The 21,151-nt window shown below is 35.1% G+C and overlaps 1 protein-coding gene across 4 annotated transcripts; it reads right to left on the bottom strand.

Moving 5' to 3' along the window:
• Positions 1–24: 24 nt before the first annotated feature.
• LOC109594095 (tyrosine-protein kinase Abl) lies at positions 25–19,465 on the bottom strand. Of its 4 annotated transcripts, none has more exons than XM_020009264.2 (12): positions 19,056–19,465; positions 14,382–14,414; positions 9,287–9,586; positions 8,987–9,233; positions 8,634–8,924; positions 5,267–5,988; positions 5,076–5,204; positions 4,901–5,021; positions 4,636–4,709; positions 4,085–4,296; positions 3,157–4,033; positions 25–3,103 (listed from the first exon to the last, which is right to left on the bottom strand). In XM_020009264.2, exons 1-12 carry the CDS (start codon positions 19,189–19,191, stop codon positions 1,863–1,865), a joined length of 4,383 nt encoding a protein of 1,460 aa, XP_019864823.1. In that variant the 5' UTR covers positions 19,192–19,465; the 3' UTR covers positions 25–1,862. The 4 variants fall into 4 exon arrangements, with proteins under 4 accessions (XP_019864823.1, XP_019864822.1, XP_019864821.1 ...); XM_020009263.2 differs by having other exon boundaries at positions 4,615–4,709; XM_020009262.2 differs by having other exon boundaries at positions 4,615–4,727.
• Between the last annotated feature and the right edge of the window lie 1,686 nt (positions 19,466–21,151).

Consider the following 21,151-nt stretch of genomic DNA (forward strand, 5'->3'; position numbering starts at 1 on the left):
AAAAAATGATAATAAAATAAAGTGTACTTTAAATTAGCAAATTTATTTTTAAATAGATACAGTCTGTTATTCCCTATCTAGAAAGCCTGTACAAAAATGCAGCATTAGATATATACAAAAAATATCAAAACTGCCGACAAAAGTACTCAATACAAAACAATACTAATCTATTGATAGTGCAGACTTAAAAAGGGTCATGTTTACACTCCAATCACATTTCGAAAATTAAAAAACTACCTATTTGGAAAGTATTTTTTTTTAGAATTATACGTTGAGTATGATTTTTTAGCGAAAATGGCACAAATAGGATTTATAATGACGAGAAAATCTTGCCATACATTTTATAAGGGAAGGAATAAATACGATTCAGAATCTCTAATAAATGAATAAACAAACATAAACACTTATTTAGTAGCTATTTTTTTAACTGGTTCTATTTTTGCACAATTATTGAGTATATCGTTGTAGTTATGTTGAAAATACACACAGAAGCATAAATATTTCACCGTAATACACAAGTCGTTTCAAAAAATCGATACGAAAATATATGAAATGTGTGAACGAACATCTAAGTGTTTTGAAACATCTTGTATAAAACGTTTTACAACCTGCAGCCTTTATTCAAGTTAATGTAATACATTTTCAGGCGTACAAAATGAGCATGTTTATTATAAACAAAAAATATTTCTAAATCCTGACACCACTTTCATGTGTTTCATTTTTATTTCTAAATTTCAATTAAACAAATATAATGTAGACAATTTATTTACAAACTCAAATGAAAAATTGTATTGGTATTAACTTCCAGAATTTGCATTCATTAATGAGAAAAACACAATCAAGTGATGGAAAATGGAATTTAGAAACTCGCTCTACGAAATTTGGGTATGTTTATCTTTGGATTGTACAAAATTTATATCCTTATGAAGTAAGTCTAATGTATAATTATATCAGTATTTCGCTTAACGACTATTTATTGGACACTCACACATTCAAACAATATATTACAAAATAATAAGACTAGCATATTCGTCATTATCAACACTCAAACCCGAGTCAAAACCGGGAAAAAATGTTGATAATTGAACAAGTAATTCATAAAATAATACAAAAACTGCGAGTCGCACGTTTGTAACTGAAAACGTCGCCACAGTAAAAAATTTACACACGAAAGAAACAAAATAGTGTGACAGATAAAAGTAATAAGTTACGATTGAGCATGTAATGCTAAAATAATCTAATGGTATCACAGTTTAGTGAAAATTAAAAGAATCTGTTTGTGATATATCGTTGTTTTAATATAAAAAAGGTTGTTTTGATTATAAATTAGGAACGTCAATTAAATCAATTTTATATTTGCCTTGAATTTATCATAATTGTTGTGGATATTTTTAATAGCTTAAAGACAAATGTAAAGTATTGCACAATACAACAAAACAGGTATGTACAGGAAATCGTATTGTCGATTACGTATATATCACAAACATTGTCCAAAAATTAAAAAAATCGACGCATTTGGAAATACTACCACCACATACATACCGAAATTTGATAAATGCTTGACTTACCTAATTAAATTATTAAATATAGTGGTCCTAACAGTCGGATACATACGTATTAATAGGATAAATAAAATGATGATCGATCAATCGAAAATTCAGTCTATGAATTCATCAATTTTATTTGAAACGATTCTATTTTTAGGGCATGATTGGAAGTTAGCCAATTACTAAACAAAGTACCAAAATACTTTTTATAATTTTAAACTACATCATCATAAATTAAATTTGAGGCACAACGAATTGATAGATTGAATTTTTGTTCGACCATCTAAAAAAAGCAATCAATACCGCCGCAACCGTCTATCGAAAAACTACGTTGACAACATCCTTGATCGTGTTGCTGACTTCGTTAATGTACGCCCTGTTCTCCGTCGTGTTCCTCGAACCGGCCGACCGCAATTGTAACGCTTGACTCTCGAGTCTCGTCAGCAGTTCCCTGAACTGGAATTTGGCGTGAGGCGGCACCACATTGTCCGCGTAATCCATACACGAGCCGTGTAACAGACCGATCTTGTCCGAGACTTGCAACCAGGTCGCGCTTGAGACGCTGGGATTCGTTTTGATAGTGTTGAGGGTCGTCTCCAATGTCTGGGAGATCTCCAGTATGTTGTCCTTGCCGGTTTTGTCCGAGGCGTTATTCTTGGTCTCTTCCTCGGGCGTTTTGTTGTCGAGAGTCGGCTTGGCGGATATGGGTGGTTTGGCGTTGGGCGTCGCGTAAATGGCCGAACCCGGAGTGCGCGCGATCGTCGGTTTGACCGCCTTCACCGGCGGTTTCGTCGGTATTATCGGTTTGTCGTCGTTGTTCGGCGGCCACTTTTTCTTCACGGAATCGTCCGACGATTCGATCGGCGATGTTTCTATGATTTCGTCCTTGTTGTTCTTGACCGACAGTTTCGGGCTGAGTTGAACGTTAGCGCCATTGTCGGTCGGGTCTTTGCTCTCCCACAATTTCTTAAGGCTACTTATACTACCAGTACTTTTCCTCTTGTCGTCACCCTCTTCGATTTTCAAGTTGCCGCTATCGGAACTCGCAGTGCTTTCTCTCTTGTTAGTCTCTACTTCGTTGTCCTCCTCTTTCTTATCACTGTTCTCCACCTTTCGCAGTCTCGATTTGAAATCGATTATCAAAGGTGTTTCGTTCACGTCCGGTTTTTCTTTGGTTGCCGCTTTCTTGAGCTGCGATACGAAAGTCACACCGTTGTTATCTGTGTTTTTCGACGTCAAAGGCACGATGTTGCCTTGTGAACCTTTCCTCACTAAATTCTTGTCCTTTTCCTCCTTTTTCTCCGGCTCCTTTTCGACGTGCAAAGCTTGAGACAGTTCGGAAACTAATTGAGCTACGGGATCGTGACTGATGCCACTCACAGCCAACAGGGTGTCGAGGGGGGACTCCTTCGGGTTCTTGCACTGTTTCTGGTCAGCTTTTTCCTTAATTTCGGCCACAAGTTTTAGTTCCATTTCGCGTTTTATGTTTTTGAACACTTTGGATTTATTGTCGTCGGAATCGTTGCGGTTCTCCTTCTCGTCACCGTCTTCATCATCTACAAATTATCAATATCAATCAATACATGTATATGTGAGTTGAGTTACTTACGATTTTCGGATAGGGTTGGTGGAGGTGGCAAAGGTTCAAGCGGAGAACCAACTAAAGGAACATCGGAATCAACACTCATTGGACTTTTACCATCCTGGCTAGGACTAGTCAGACTCAAACTCGTCCGCTGCGGACTTTTCTCCTTATCTTCCTTGTCCTTTCCATTGTCTGTCGTCGAGGTCGTCGTCGTTGTCTCCCTCTTCTTTAAACTGACCCCAAACCTGGAGCTGGCCTCTTCCACCGACGGTTGCAACGTACTTACGTCCCCTGCCCCGTTTGCATTCTGATCCCGACTAATTTTTTTGGTGGTCAAAGGGGAGACAGGAAAAATTTTCTTTTTATGTTCGGCAGAGTGTGTCATGATGCTGTCGGCGGCGTCGAATTCCTCGGGAGGTGGAGGCAGATCAGTGGGAGGCGGTGGAAACTCAAGATCGGCCAGGGTAGGTTGTATCGATCTGTTCGGACTTCCACCCCTGAAACTGCTGTTCTGCACCCCCTTAAACGTCCTCAGACTGCCTCTGATGTCCCCCGCACCAGAATTGTTTCTTGTTATGTTCCTGTTCCTAGACAATTTGGAGGAGGTGGGTGAGCTTGGAGGATGGGTGGCGTGGAACGTTGTTACACCGCTGGAAGAGTTGCTGCGTATCATCTGTGGCTGCGTTCTGATGCTGGTGCGCGGCGACAGTGAACGCGGCGTTATTTCCGAGTGTTCAACCGCCGGATTCACGGCCTGTGCCGGTTCTTCGGTCGAAGAGGAAGACATGCCGATCTGTTGCAACGATTCCAAATAAGCGCCGATCCTTGCGCCTTTCGGTAACGTGCCGTATCGGCTGATTGCTTTCCGCACGTTTTGAACTTCCAGGGCGGCGACCTGCACCTAAAACATCATTTTAAAAATTTCTCCATTTTGAACAATGGGGATACTTACAGCAGGAGATGAGTCTTTTCCTTTGGTACGTTTGCCGCGTGATTCCAGGACGCGACTTCCTATCATGGGAGCGCGTTTAAATGAACCAACAGTTGAAACTTCTGGATAAGAATGTGCTCCTGAATCGTCAGTGTCTGGAGTTTGATCTTGAATGTCACTTTCGCTGTCACCTTTTGTGCTTGCAGTCAAGTTTTGTAATTCCCTTGTTAAACCTAAAAATGTGCTTCAAATATACATTCTGTAAACTAGTAATGTTTAATTGAATTAATTAAATTATCTCAGTTGGGCTAGTTGTATGTTTGTTATTTACGATTATATTAATGTGTGATGCGAATAATCGTGCAATTTACCTAAATACTTTATATTAGTAAAATAATTGTAAACAATTAATAGTGTTATTTTTAAATAGACAAATAGAGAAGTGATGTATAGATAAAAATTATGAATTATTATTAATACAAACCAAAACCATAATTAGTAAGTTAGTGCGAGAAAACCAATTGGATGCCGATAACTGAATTAAAAAATACCTTTAAATCTTTTTTTAATACCGTTTAATTCTTGGCCGTCTTCGCCTGCATTGTCGCCTTGTCCTTGATCGTCGAACGTGCTGTCGCGGAACGAACTGCAAGAAGAGAGCAAGCTGCAACCAGAATTGATTACAACGGATTAAACGGTTGTGAGGTGTTAGTAAGAAAACAAAATTAATCGAGAAAATGTTATAAAATGACTAACGAAATGAGTTGTATATGTGCAAAGAAAGACAAATTTAATTAAAATTTTATAAAGGAAAGTTGTGAGTGAATGTAAACAAACCTTGTACGTTTCGGTGGAGCCGGAGCAGGCTTGCCCTTTTTATTCGTCGTTCTTCTCATTTGAACCATGTTATTTTTTGAACCGCCGGTGAATGTCGACAGTTTGGTTGTCAGACTTACTTCTGGAATGGGATTTAATTAATACTTAGCTGACTGAACGATTAAACAAACATTACCTTGATCCGAAACTCCGACGAGTCCGTGAATATTTCCGGTACTACCGGAGTGAGACTTTTTATAGGACATGTGTGGAGTTCCTAAAGGAATTGGAGGCGGTTCGTTAACTTGTAATTGTTTCTCAACCTCTGTAAACACCATTAAAACAATTAAACTTAATATTTTTAGAAAAAAATAATGGAATCGTCACCTTCAGTTATGCTGGATTCCTGAAACATATTCTCGAGCGAATGATGGATCTCTTTGAATGTCGGCCTGTCGTTCGCGTGCCACTGCCAACATTGCCTCATTAGATCGTAAATTTTCGGCGGACATCCGGGTGGACACTCCATCCTGTAGCCTTTCTCCAACATGTGATAGACGTCGGTTAGATCGACACCGGGATACGGAGACATTCCGTAAGTGGCGATCTCCCACAACAAGATACCGAACGCCCAAACGTCCGATTTTGTTGAGAATTTGTTGTAGGCCAGACCTTCCGGTGCTGTCCACTTGATTGGGAACTTTGCACCGGCATGTGCGGTGTAAGTGTCGTCCCGCATCAGTCTCGCCAGTCCAAAATCGGCGACTTTGACCAGATGATTTTCACCAACAAGACAATTTCTGGCCGCCAGATCTCTGTGTATGAAACTCCTGCTTTCGAGGTAGCTCATCCCGCTCGCGATTTGCGTGGCAATGTACATCAGAACGACCGCATTGATTTCTTTGTTACCGTTGCGCAAATAATCTAATAGATTGCCTTTGCTCATAAATTCGGTGATGATGTAAAAGGGAGGCTCACGCGTGCACACGCCCATCAACTGTACGAGGTTCGGGTGCTTCATCTCCTTCATTATCGCTGCCTCTTCTAAAAAGTCTTTTAGAGCCATCGTGTCTTCTTTCAGTGTCTTGACAGCCACGGTCATGTTGTACCTGGATTTACAGGTTTTTAAATAAATTACACGTACAATAATTATTATTATTATTATTTTTTTTGTCGCATGCATGTTTTACTAAAATTAGATCTTCTAATCATTTATTTTATTATGTGAGATATTTACAATTACAGATATGAAAATGATCACATTTAAAGTAGTAATAGTCCAGTCATTATAGGGAATTCACTTCAGAAATTGAGATAAACATTTTTTCATACGTCAAACCGTTGTTGAGATAGAGGGCAGAGAGCGCACGGATCGAAAATACGTAGCATAACGTTTATAAATTATTGCTATTTTTTATTAACTATTACATTATATTCAATCATTTGCTTACTTATCAATTTTTAATTTCCCTTTCCTCACATATACTATTTGTAGCATGGATAGCATAGACCCATTTAGACAAAGACTTTCATAGATACTCCTCTTTTTATTTTAATTGATTTCAAAAGACTTTGTTTAATTACTATATTTGTCCATGTACCGGAATTGAAATTTTTCGATCGTTTCACGGTAAAAAATCCATTTATAAAGTTCTCAAAAGTTTTTCATCCATAGTTTCTTCCAACTTCACCATATCTTGAAAATATAAGTGTGCTGATTTTGCGTATTAGAAGTGACCACTGGCGTGAAAATACAGCACCATTTTGCGCACTGAATCAAGATGTTCTTTAAAAAGCCCAAGTCTTTCAGCGTGAACAAATGCAAGTATAAATGTGGAAATACCGCACCCATAATTGTACTGCTGGACCTCGAGATTTTAATTCATCCAGTTGGTTCAGAAATGTCGCAGGAAAAAGGGTTGAGCTACCTATACATCCTTCTATGTTTTCGTAGAAAACATCTCGAGAAGTGAAAATGTGAAAATAATCAAAAAATTGTTCATGTGACTTAGCAATATCGAGAGCACAATGTAAAATTGTGTAAATAGTGTCTACGTGACTGGCAAGATTATCAATAAGAGAAAGAAACATTCTTTGAGATGTTGAAAAGTTCTTGTTATTTTTAATGAGCTGTTCAGCTCCCCACTTTCCATACAGCCACAAAAAATCAACTCCGTTAATGTTCTTTTTTCTGTGAATGAATGAATCATGTAAATTTTCGATTTGAACTTATGTATGTATGACTAGTTTTTCATAAACTTGAAGAGATACATGTGATATGGCTGCCAACCCTTTCGTTCTTGGTTTGATTGTGAATTTTTGTATTTGTGAACAGTTAGTATCTTAATCATCCCCATAATATGAAGATTATTGTTACCATCAGGAGTGTGGACATTTACATCAGCATTGTCTCCAACATATTATACAAGTGCACCAGGTTCTAATGATAATAAATAATGATAATAATTTATTTAGCAATAATTTTTAAACTTTATACTACGTATTTTCGATCGGGACTACCAGTTGACCTCAAATGATACTGTAGCCGCGTGCCCTCTACCCTCTATCTCGACAACGGTTCAACTTATGAAAAAATGTTTAAAGCAAAAGTTGTAGAGAATTTAATTCTCTACAATACTGATAAGAAACACAAGTAGCGTAAAACCCATAGGAAAAAAGAGATATACAAAAAATGTTGAAAAAATCGATTTTTGTGAATTAAGTTGCGGCCATCCTATCATTCGTAAATTTTGAAACAAGTTTTAGGATGTCAAAATATAAGTTTATACAAGTTTATGGCTGGGTATCTTGATTTCCGAGATATTTACCTAATTTTTGAATAACATGACTGGACTATAATGTCAAACATTCTGAAGGTTAAGGCTTTCGTGACCATTGGTTTCATATCTATAGTTGTTTGGGTTTATAGTTAGTGAACATTTAGACCATACACCACCTCGCTGAAGAACATGAACACTTGGAATAAACACTACAGGCTAACGAATACAAACCCTCAGAAATAAGTCGTACAATGCGACCTCATACTAATAATAAAGATTCACCTAGCGAAGCTTTTCTCCCATATATATGTAAATTTACCGATAGAATTGGTGCAATCTTATTAAAACATAACATCCATACTGTTTTTATACCAACAAGGAAGATTCAACACAGTCTCAGATCTGCCAAAGATAGGAGACACCACCAAACAGCTTCTGGGATATATAGCATAACATGCTCTTATGAGAAAGTATACTTCGGTACTACAAAACGTTCAATAGGGTCTAGGATTAAGGAACACAAACGAAACTACGAAGTAGGACAATCAGACAAGTCTCCTGTAGCTGAACTTGTACTGTTACATGGAAATCATAAGATAAAATTTCAAGATACTCAAGTGCCTTGACAACTAGATATCACAACAGAATAGTTAGGGAAGCAATTGAAAGTGTCATTTAGTTGTCAATCAGATGTCAAAGTGACCTGAACCAAATCAGACCTCTGAAGATGCTAGAGACTCGTGCTAACGAAACATCAGGAAATAATTCCAACAAACCTGAACAACTATGGATATTCTATTTAATATTTTAGGATATTCTTTTCTTAACGTGAACACCAAGAAGAACATTACAATTGTTAGTAACATAGATATGTGTAAATATTTTAATATCTGTAAAAGCAATTGATGATTCAAAATTCATGTAGAATTCAAAAAGGGATTTGTTAAAATGTATAAACTAATACTGATATTGACCTTTTCCACACGGCCTCGTAAACATCACCATACTGCCCGCCACCGAGTTTGTGTCGCATAACGATATCGGTGCGATTGATTTCCCATTGATCCGGTTCGGGACTGAGCGGAAACACGGTTGGTTTGTTGTGTTTCGGTGCCGGGTAGAGGAGTTGCGTTATCAGACCGTCCGACAGCATGGAATGATGGTGTACCAGTTCCGCCAGCGTGTTAAATTTCGATTCGGCCGTCACAAACACTTTTCCCTCCGTATCTTCGTTGATCCTGTAGTGGTAAACTCTTCCTTCGTATCTGTAATTAATTGATACATTCAATGAATTGTGTGTATATTAATTAGTAGACTAGTCGTTAACCTTAGGGAGATGCTTCTTTGTCCGGGACTGCTTTCGGATTCGCGGACGAGGAAGCTGCCGTTTATCCCGGAACTGAGCAGATATTCGGCGGCGTTTCTCGAAATCGGTCCGTGATACCAGGAGTGTTTTTCCAAAGAATTGACCGGCGTGACGTAGTTGGACGGCACCCAACCGACCTGGTTAGTTTGCGAGTGGGCCTCGCACCATTCGCCGCTTTTGTTGTAACTCAGTATCCTGACTTGTTCACCTAAATGTTTCGAATTGTTTACACGTCCAAATAAATATCAGTTACACATGTACCTTTTTTCAGGCTGAGCTGGTTTTCGCCGCCCGCTTGGAAGTCGTACAGGGCGACGAATAATTGGGGATCGTCCTCCTCCTGGGCCAGCAGGTTCTCCTTCGATGTCCACCTGTTGGCCGTTTCGAGGGACATCGGAGTGGAGGGCACGCCCGATGTCGAAGATGATGAGCCGAGCGTGCCCATCGTGCCGCCACCGCCGCCACCGGAACCGAGGGTACCGGTCGTGTTAAGGGTGCCCGGCGGATCGGTGTCCGGGATGCTCGGGATGTGGGGCAGCGGCCTGCTCTGCAGCAGGGCTTCTGCAACGACAAACAATTAATTAATTAACAAAATTAACAATTAAATAATTGAGGAATGATGTTAGTAAGTTATTAGACACACACATATTTGTAAGAATAATCCCATGAAACGTCCACAGACGGAAAGAATCGTTGGATGGTTAACACAGAACGTTCCCCACACAAAACACTAATTAGTTTCAAGGTTCGAATTTCTCTCCGACCGACCGACACAAAGATAATAATCGCACGATTGTTCCCTCGAGTCGAACGTTTCGTTCTCACGTCGCGAACGACGAGATTTCCTCTAGAAAAGGAAAATCGCGACACCTTGGAACTGTACATTCGTGCACCGGATTCTCGGCCGGAGTGCCGAACTAGCGACCGACTGACCATTTTAATTGGCAACGTTCGCATCGTGTTACATTACTTCCACGTAGCGTCACATCAAAATAAAAATTATTATTATTATTCGTTTGTTAATGAGTCACTCGGATCGAATTTGTCGTGGTGCGATTTGATAATCGAATATCTTGGCAGGAAACGGCGCGTTTGCGTTGCAGCGTTAATAAGCTGATATCGTTACTTTTTATCTTCAGTTTTCCTGTTCTATTCCGATTCATACATATCTACATAGTTTATTCTTTGATTGGACAGTGAATTTTAGAAAATATTTGAATCTGTGTCCGAGACGCGACATGTGATATGTTTATTTCCGTTATTCAGCCGAGCCGAGTCACTTTTGAAAACTATTCCAGTCATCTGGGCAGGGCCTTGTCAAGGTCATGGGCTCGTAAAGCTTCACGACCGCTCTTTTACTATTTCTCTTCGACACAAGTCCACCTTGTGCAAACAAAACTACACGACGAAAATATCAAATTATCGTCTGAGGAAACAATTAAAGTGTTTTTGTTGGCAGATCGAATGAATATACGTGACGATGAACAGTTCTGTTTTGAATACGTATGTTTACAAATCGTGTATTGGGGAGAATTCAACATGAAATGCGACAGCGTAAACTTCCTACTACGAGCAAAATAAACCAGATGTTTTGTGTTACTGAAAATCGAAACAATTAATTGGTCCTTTTTTAACCTAAACTTACATTTATTTGTGCCTAAATCTCAGAGACAAACATTATAATGACGGACATCTGGTGGGTTGATTTCCTACACGTATTAAAGATTTTTTCAATAGTGATAATCATCAGATGTGGAGTATGGCAACGGTATAACGACACAATAATCCGGATAGTTTATTATTATTATTATTTAACGAGTGGCGGGTTCAGTTGCGAATACCATAAATTTATTTTTAATTGAAACATAACAACATAACGATTGCTCGAAATGTTGACCGCTCGAAATGTCCGATGCCCGAAACGGAAATATCCGAGCGCATTTGAGTCTATGTCGGTAACTTATGCACATGATCATGAAGGAACGTGCAGCTGGGGTGGGCTACAGGAATTTTTAAATGTAAATGAATATCTTTTACAATAAAAAATTTATGAGATATTCAAAGTAATTTACACCATATGGTTTGATCCCTAACCATAGACATGTTATCCTCTCGGCAAGATTACATTAGTATTAGAAAATGTGACAAAAACATGATAGGTAGTGTATATACACAACCTAAAATTTTACTTCTAATATATTAAACATGTTTAAATTTTTAACAACAATATTAGTAATATTTTGACAATAAACATCGAAAATTAATTAAATTGTGAAATGGGCAAATGTAACACAAAGCAAATATGATAGACATCATAAAAGTATAAAAATGTATATGGGTATTAGTTAAAATTATACTTATGAATTGTTAAAACTATTCAATTTTTAGAAAAAGTCTGAAGTATTATTTTGTGATGTGTAAATTTTATTTATTTCAATAGTGAAACATAAAATATAATCTAGACTTCATCTGTTACCAAATAAGTAAATAAATACTTTACTTTAAGATACCTTAAAAAAGTTTCCTGTTTAATGTAATATTTTTAGTTAGATAAATTAAGTTCTATTTATTTATAAATTTATTATTATTGTTCAGAAATAATTATTCAAAGTGGAAATAATAAATATTTTAATCATTTATCTTACTTTTTGTCATTCGTATTAATTAAAGGAATTTAATTGAGGTTGATTATTATAAGTAGTAATAAATGATATGTAAGATGTTACTACAAAGAAAGTTGTGTTGTAAACAAAAGGCATAAATGTATTTCCGGAAATTCTTTTGTTTTTAATGTTTATTAAAAAAGTATATTTGGTTGTCGATGAATAGTTAGTATACAATGAAAAACCTTTAATTTTGCTGGCACGAAAATAAGTTCACTAATTAACACTGACTAAGCTGTCATATATCACTTCTTCAGATCAGACCTAAATCTTCACATAAATGTTTCTTCCTTAGTAATAGATTTCTAATGTTGGGGCTACGGGAATTTTTAGCTGTAAATAAATATCTATTACAATAAAAAAATTATGAAATACTTGATACAGCTACATTGTGTAGAGAGGTTTATATATTTTAAGTTTAGGAAGTATTCAAAGTTATATGCACCATATGGCTTGATCCCTAACCATGGACATGTTACCCTCTCGGCAGAATTACATCAGTATTAGAAAATGTGATAAAAGGGTCACAGGAAGTGTATATACACAATTTAAAATTATACTTATAGGAAGTATAAAAATGAATATCGATATTAGTTAAAATTATACTTATGAATTATTAAAACTATTCAATTTTTAGAAAGAGTCTGAAGTATTATATTGTGATGATGTGAAAACCTTAATTTATTTAAATAGTGAAACATAAAATATGAACTAAACTTCATCTGTTACCAAGTAAGTAAATAAACACTTTACCCTCAAGATACCTGTTTAATGTAATGTTTTTAGTTAGATAAATTAATTTCTATTTATTTATAAACTATTTATGAACTATAATGAATATTTTAATAATTTATCTAACTTTTTGTTATTCATATTAATTATTAATGTTGTGTAAACAAAAGACATAAATGTATTTCCAGATTTTTTTGTTTTAAATATTTATTAAAAAAATACATCTGATCGTCGATGAATAGTTAGCATACAATGAAAAATATTTAATTTAGCTGCTACTTTTTACTGGCATCAAAACAAGTTCACTAATTAATATTGACTAATCTGTCATATATCACTTCTTCAGATCAGACCTAAATCTTCATGTAAATGTTTCTTCCTTAGTAATTGATATCTGATGTTTATTGTAGTAAACCACTCAGAAAATAATCTGATTAATAATGACACTCATGTTGTTTCTTAAGATCGACTATATATAAATACTAAAATATGCAGTGCAGTGGACACAAAAAAATATATATTGTTAGTTGTTTTCAATATTTAAATACAAACTCCTAGTATTTAATAAATTTCACACATATAAAACTTACTAGTTTATTATAATCATTTATATATTTTCAAGAGATATTAGAATTGTTTGCTTTGAATATAGAATATTTACCACGTAGATAAAATATACGAAATAGATATAACACCCAGAGTAGGTACGTATCAGTGATTTCCTTTAAGAGCTCTTGCCAAATACGTTCCTAAATAACGGACGTCCTATCGAAGATTTCGCGCTTGTCGAAGGTAGTCGATCGGTTCCGACCTTTCGAGCATTCGACATGTCCCCACTGAAATTGGCGACCTGTTATTAGACCCCACATAATTTTAGCATTCATTAAAGTATTTTTAAATTGTAATCGAACTCCTTTGATTTACAACAATTTTTTAACCTTGAAATCATTTTATGGCGCCACTTTAAAGGCAAACTACTACAAGAAATTAATTCAAGATTCTGTTTTGCCACTAATTAGGGATCTGAAACTCGCATACACACAACATAATGTTATACAATTAATGCAGATTCAATCCGACTTAATCGTTCCATAATACCTCTTTCAGGTTTTCACTTTTCGCGACTTGTACGATCATTAAAAATTCCACACGCATGAATATTCATTTTGCACTCACGTACAAAGACTTACTGAATATGGATTGTTTTCGACACTTCGAACGAAACTATTTATCAAAAGTGCGATTCGAATCGATATTCGTTGGTTGGTTCCAGAGCGGAAAAGCCAACAAGAAACGTATACGATTCCCGAGAGTTTCCCCCTTGATTATCGGGGTGGGAAAATCCCCAGACTCTTCAATCCTTTGTTTCTTTGTTCCCCGTTTCCCCGTTTGGTTGGGAAAGGTTCTGGAATAAAGGAACGTTCAATAACGAAAGTCGAAATTCAAAATTTCCTTGGTAAATTGAAAATCTTAATTTTTGGTAAATTTAGCGAAGGGAAACAAACAAAATGAATGATTCACCACACTAACAATAAAACACAAATGTAAAAAGATAAGAGAATAAAAAAACGAGCAGTTTGCGTGTTTCATTGTTCGTTTTCAGGTGAGCCCAACAAAACCATTTTCGTACTTCATTTAATCTGATCTGGAAAAGTGTGGTTGGAATGTTTGGTCGTTTTTTTATTCCGGGTTAGTTAAACTTTTGTACCTTTTGTTGTGTCGCGTAATATTAGTGCAATTCGATAGGTGTAAGTCGAAACGCGAGGAAATGGAGACAGACACACACAACATATAATGTAACATGTATATGTTTGTAATAAAATGCGATTCGATTAGAATGTTAAGTTAAACAAATCATTTATCCCACGTTTCTGTTCGTTCAATTTGTATCCATCATAGAAACGAGATCGAATTGAATGAATAGGAACTTTTCAGCAGCATTTTCACATGATTGTTTTTACCTTCTAGCCATTTATCTTGGAACGGACGCTTACCTGAAAACAAATATGTATTATTCAGGTGGAAATTTTAATCGCTTCAACCTTTCAAATGGCCTGATCTCCTAAAAATGACTAATGACCACTCAATGAAAACGGTTTAATGGACAATTTTATAAAATGCACGAGTTTGTATTGTAGTTTATAAATTTCTAAACGTTACGTAAAGTACGCGTTTAATTTCACACTTTCTTAAATGCCTTTTACTCATATCCTGTTTAAATATAAAAAATCCATAATCGCAACAAAAGCGAGTGAAATTAGAAAATCTTTTTCCATTATAATATTCATTTATTCAATGTTTAACATCGTCATTACGTATTACTTGAAAATATTTATTAAACATTTAATTTCTAAAACATTATTTGTTGTGAAACTTTTCGACGTAATAAAAACATTGTCACGTCTTGGCGATTTCCTGGGAACAATTAAACGACTTCGCTTAATTAATTCAGGAAACACATCTCTTAAACATTAAACATCTCTTTACCGTGTCAAAGGTCGGAAAGCTGTTCTCATAGAGGCCGAAAAAAAACATTCGGAATATGTGTTTGGTAAAAGGAGTGTTGCCATTCGATAATGTTGTTGTCTTTGATGTTTCGCTGTTCGCTGATAAATTACGCGTCGACATGGAAGATAATTTCCTGCAGACTCGTTTTACTTTAATTAAAAAACTAGTCGTAACGCTACACAACTCTCCTATTTTGGTCTTTGTAAGAAAAAACCTATTGCTTAATTCGGTCCCATTACTAATGTGAAAAACAACAGTAATTGCTTTTGGTAAACTAAAATACTTTGACAGTTTAATGTTGGTGTTTGTTATCCATTGAATACAATAATATCTTTCATGGGGCATATTAAAAATAAATTTATCTTCTTCGTAAACACGAGATAAATTTACATTGTAGATTGTTGTTTATTTGCTCTCGCATTTAATTGTTGCTTGTGTTCATTAATGACATAATTTTAAAATGTGTTTTTAAATTCTGAATTGTAAAACAAAACGAAATACCATATCTATAGTTGTTCCGGTTTATTGGTCGACGTTTGTTGGAATTATTTCGCGAGCACGAGTGCCTACCATCGTCAGAGGTCTCATTTGGTTCGTGTCACTTTGATTTCTAAACTAAGTGGCAAATTAGACAATTGATGTTCTGTTCGTTGGCCGTTATTATCTGTTTAGCGATTTTGGTGTTTCTTATTAATATGGTAGAGAATTAAATTCTCTACAACTTTTGTTTTAAACATTTTTCATATGTCGAACCGTTGTCAAGATAGAGGGCAAAGAGCGTGCGTCTAGAGTATCATTTGAGGTCAACTGGTAGTCCCGAAAATATGTAGTATAAAGTTTATAAATTATTGATAAATATATAATTATCATTTTTTATTATTTTATCATCAGAGTCTGGTGCACTTGTACAATATGTTGGAGATAGTGCCGATGTAAATGTCCACACTCTTGATGGTAACAATACTCTTAATAATCCTCCATTATGTACAATAGTTGTAACATTAGGAGGATTTCATATCCTGATGTTTTTTCTTGGAAGCAAAGGGTACATAATGGTGTAATGGACGGAAGTAGAGTCAAGGAAGCTCTTGGTGAAATATATACAAAGAATTCTGTTGACAAGTGCTCGAGGTCCAACACCATAAACATAAAGAACATCTTGATGCAGTGCCCAAAATGGTGCTGTATTTTCACGCCAGTAGTCACTTCTTATACACAAAATCAACACACTTATATCTTCAAGATATGCTGAGGTTGGAAGAAACTATGAACAAACTTTGAGAACTTTAAAAATGGAATTTTCACCATGAAACGAACAGAAAAACTCAATTCTGGTACATGGACAGATATGATAATTGAACAAAGTTTTATGAAATCAATGAAAATAGAAGGAGGAGTATCTCGTGGTCGAAGTACAAAAGAAAGTGTTTTGTGTAAATGGGTCTGCGCTATGCATACTACAAATACTATATGTGAGGAAATGGAAATTAAAAATAGATAAATAAGCAAAAAAATGATTGAATATATTGTAATAGTTAATATAAAATGGTAATTATATATTTAGCAATAATGTATAAACTTTATATTTATTATATTCGTTGGAATGTAGTGTTTTTCCAAATGTTCTTGTTCTTCAGCGAGGTGGTGTGTGGCTCATATCATTTTACCTCGTTCGGTCAGCGTTTTAATAACCCCTTGTTTTTGACTAGGTATGGTTTAAATCTGGGAAATCTTTTTACTGGGACATTCAAAAAAGGTATTTGGTTCTCCTTTTCCAATTCCATTGTGAATTTGATATCGTTATGTTGAAAGTTTAGATGTTTTAGAAACTCTAGTTTTTCTTGTCCTTGTTTCCATATCACGAATGTATCATCCACATAACTATACCAAACAGAAGGTTTGTGTTTGGACTGCCTAATACCATTGTAAATTTGATATCTAGAAAGGAAATTGTTGTAAAAAAATTATATTTGTCACCCAATTAGTTCTTGGTACTTTAACATTTATTGTAGAATTTTTCATACTTTGTCGTTAATCTCTAATAACCGTATTAACGTGTTAGTCAGGATGTAGTAAAATATTTTTCAACTTGTGGGGCCCAAATTGCTTCGTACCGATTTTGTACGGATAACGAATTAATTTATTTCCATTAAAGAGAAGAAAGAGGAATGGATGGACGTTTAGTTGTAATAGAACGGATCAAATGAATAGTTTGGTACGTGCATTAATTAATTATTCCGTTGAGGTACTGTCTGGCGACCTTGAACATGCATTAACCTACACCTCAAAGGAGATAGATCCATGCACTTTGTAAAATAAAATCTCTCTGAATTTGCAGTCGTAGGAGACGAGGTGGAAGAGTGATTCAAGAGTGATTCATCTCGAGAATCCAGACAGTGAAAAAAGTGCCGTTCTCGGAATCATTTGCATCCTGCTAAATACGTTCGAAACGTGTAATTCGTATTTTCGTATAGTAAATATTGTAACCTTGACATTAAACATTACTCTTATAATTGTTTACTCGAATAAAGGCAGATTTAATTAATGTTTTCGGTTGTAAATCATCCAATTATTATTATTAACACTTTCAAGCTTAAATAGGAAGATGTTCATTAATTAGATGCGGGCGAGTGCTGTGATTTTACTGATGCACCCTTAAATAACCGGTTCCAGTCCATGTGTATTTCGGGAGTGCGCATTGCAAACTAATAAACCTGACCCCACGCAAACAGTTCCGTCTGGAGGGTCGAACGATAAAATAAAGTGTTGTGGGATTTATTTGTGTTGTAAAACCGTGGATGTGGATATCTTGAAACGGAAATGGTACAATAAAAGGCGCACCGCAAACTAATCGCGACCAATTAAACTGGAGTTAACAACAATTTCATAGTCCAAGGACGAATTTAACGTTCGGAGAACAAAAATTCGCGCCAAATTTCATCATTAAATTAACAGAAATATTTATTTTTTTAGAAATTACACCAACACGACATGAATTCATCATTTTGTTCTTGTTATTTTACTTAGAAAGTGTCACAAATAAATCAAGGACGCGGCTTTAAATAAACAAAACAAACCTACACAATTTTCTACTTAAAACCGACCGATTTTCCACAACAAACGTGTTGTTGCAATCGTTTGTTTATTGCATGTATCAGCGGACCGAATTTTGAACTTTTAATTAAACTGATCGGTCAATTAAAAGGACAACGATCGAATTTAAAAAAGGTTATTGTGCTCACAAAAACAAGCTCGTGACAAATTCAATATCGATATATTAGTCACATCAGTTTTATTTACGATTTAGGTTGCAAGTCTAAATAAATTCAATCGACTTAATAATTTTCTGATAATGTGGAGATTAGTGCTTTCATTATCTTAAAATGTTTAGATGCAATCAATTATAAGGTATGATTCACTGATGTCCTTGTTTTAGATTTGTGCCTTTGCGTGTGATTTTTTTCCCTGCGGGAGAAAGGCAAAAATAATTACTGTACGAAAATATGAATACGATGCATAATGGCCATACGGATGAAACTGTATGTGACTCGTTCAATTCAATAGAAATGCAAAGTTGCCGTTAACTGTATTTTTCGATAGACAATAACGAAACAACTGTTCGACTCTTCTTTCATCACTTCTCCTTTATGTTCCAAACAACAATTTCAATTTTTTCCTCCTTACATTTCCTCTAATGTTTATATGTATTCAGTAACGTTAGTATGATTACAATAGTCAAGTATGTCATTGTTTATAATCCAATTCGAAGGCATTTCTCGATAGATTAACTCGTAGTAAACAAATCGAAAGTGAGTAAGTAGACAGACAGGTGAACGTCGATAATTCGAACGTCCAATTCGAAACAATTACCGTTTTCCCGAATTGGAAAGTCGCGCACAACGTAAACGGAGAATCCGAATGGAAAAGAAATCGAATCGGAATCGGAGCCAGTCACACACGTAGTAAAAAGGAAAACTCTGCGGGAGACCGAGACGACGTACATGAATGAACTTGCTTCAACCCGAAATCAATTGGCGGCTGTCAAATAATCGTCACCCTGCGATTCACAAACAACGTAAAGATCGAAAAAAAAATAGGGAAATTCGATCGGTCGGAATGATTCATACCGCTGTGCTCGGTGAAGATGTTTGATCCGGTGGACCGTCCATCTTTCTGGGGCCTCGGCCTAGTCCTCGTCTGTTTGACGGAATGTTGAGCGTGTCCGACTGTCGGGGTCCTTTCCTTCGTCGTTTGCGCTCCCATTATCTGACTGCATGCCCGTTTCGCATCCGATCAATCCGCACTCTTCACCCACCGTTCTCACACAATTTCCGAAAAAACGGCACGCGCACTCACATTACCGCATGCACACGGACTGTCTTTCACGGCGAGACGGTCATTTGTCGACGTCGCGGATGAACACAACAATGGTTTTTTTTGTCCGTCTGTTCGCTGAGCTTTGGTCCGTGTTTCTGTACGAAAAACGGTCTCTACGCCGCCATGTTTTCGGTGCGACCGAATCGGCGGTTCTCGTTCACGTTCCTTTTCTCTCGTCTCGTCGATTATATGGTGCGCGGTTTTCACGTGCGGTGGCGCCACGCACCAATCTACGTCTGCATGTAAACATTATTGTACTTAGTCTACGTACTACATGTAAACAAATCTCAATGTCTCAACGTTGCCGCATCTAAGGTTTTATTACTTATTGAGATATACATATAAATAAACATACACATAAATAAAACATTCTAATTAATTAAAAATATATTATTTCCTTAGACAAACAAAAAATGAATTAAAGAAATTTCGGGTACTTTTATACTTATTTTGCCAAACAAACTCGTGTAGATGCGAAATAAATGGAGCTTTGATGTCCCAAACTGGCATGAGTGTAGATCCCATCCCTAACCTCATATTTTTAATTATATGTGATTATTTGAAGTAAGGTAATTGTTTATAATCACGGCTCCACCTATTTTCAGCCATAAAAAATCGAAAAACTGAGTTATCGACAATTTTTTTTCAATATCTTAATAAGGAGTAAATTTGATCGAGTAAAAAAAATATATTTCTTAGAGGAAAGTTAATTTTAAGTTTGAAAAAATGACGATTTTTTCGGTTTTTACTAAAAATTATTTTCTACTACATGCCTATTTCTTTCAAAAATTTTATCAAAAGTAGCATATTAAAAAAAAAAAATAAAATATGTAACACAATTTTTCAATTGTTTATGTATTTAACAATTTTTATTAAATTGAGGTTTCGTTTTATATAACAAAAAATCAAATATTCATTTCATATATTTTTTTTAAATATTCTATTTTTAGGCGTGATGAAGAACTTTTCTTGGTCAATTGAAAAAAATTAATATTTCTTAAAGTAAAATTAATTTTAATTTAGTACTGATTTTTGACGTTTTTCCTTAAAATTTTTTTAAATTTAATAATTTTTATTTCGTATTTTTCGTTTTATATGATGACTCAAATATTCATTTCATATATTTTTTTAAACATTCTATTTTTAAGCGTGATGAAGAACTTGTCTAGGTCAATGGAAAAAAAATCAAAATTGTTTAGAGAAAAATTATTTTTAAACTTGAACAAAACTGATTTTTGACAATTTCCTTGAAATTTTTTCCAAAATGCTCATCAAAAATGGAACATTTTCAAAAAAAAGAAGAAATTTGTTATATAAATATTTGGAAATCTTATTATTGTTATTTACAAATTAGGAACAAAACCAAAAAGTTTGAATTAATAAATATGTAAATTTCAAGAAAAAAACTTCAAAAAATCTATATTTTCAAATTTAAAATTATTTTTTGTCTAAGATTTCATTTCATAAAAAATAAAACGTTATTGACGTTATTTTTTTTTGAAAATATTCTATTTTTGATGAACATTCTGAAAAAATAGGTTAGTTTAGGTTAGGTTTTCATTTCTTTTTTTTTTAATATTATATTTATTATTTATTACATAAAACTCCAAAAATCAGCATTTTTTCAAATTTAAAATAAAATTTTTCTCTAAGAAATCACACAAATCAAATAATAAAAATATCTATATCGAACTAACACAATTTATTAAACACGGAAATAAATGAAAGATAAATATATACTACACAAAATAAATGGCAAACTCATATTAGAAATGAAATGTTAGAGAATATAAAAATTTACAGCGGCAACATTGAGTCCAGTTTTGAGGTTCCAGAGTTGCCAACT

Source organism: Aethina tumida, chromosome 2, assembly GCF_024364675.1.
Source record: "Aethina tumida isolate Nest 87 chromosome 2, icAetTumi1.1, whole genome shotgun sequence".
Lineage (NCBI taxonomy): Eukaryota > Metazoa > Arthropoda > Insecta > Coleoptera > Nitidulidae > Aethina > Aethina tumida.

Coding starts and splice junctions, on each gene's coding strand:
- LOC109594095 (XM_020009262.2), bottom strand. CDS start 19,191: ATGGGAGCGCAAACGACGAAGGAAAGGACCCCGACAGTCGGACACGCT. Junction 5,022..5,075: donor CGTCGGAGTTTCGGATCAAG/GTAATGTTTGTT, acceptor ATCCCATTCCAG/AAGTAAGTCTGACAACCAAA. Junction 4,034..4,084: donor GAAAAGACTCATCTCCTGCT/GTAAGTATCCCC, acceptor ATGATGTTTTAG/GTGCAGGTCGCCGCCCTGGA.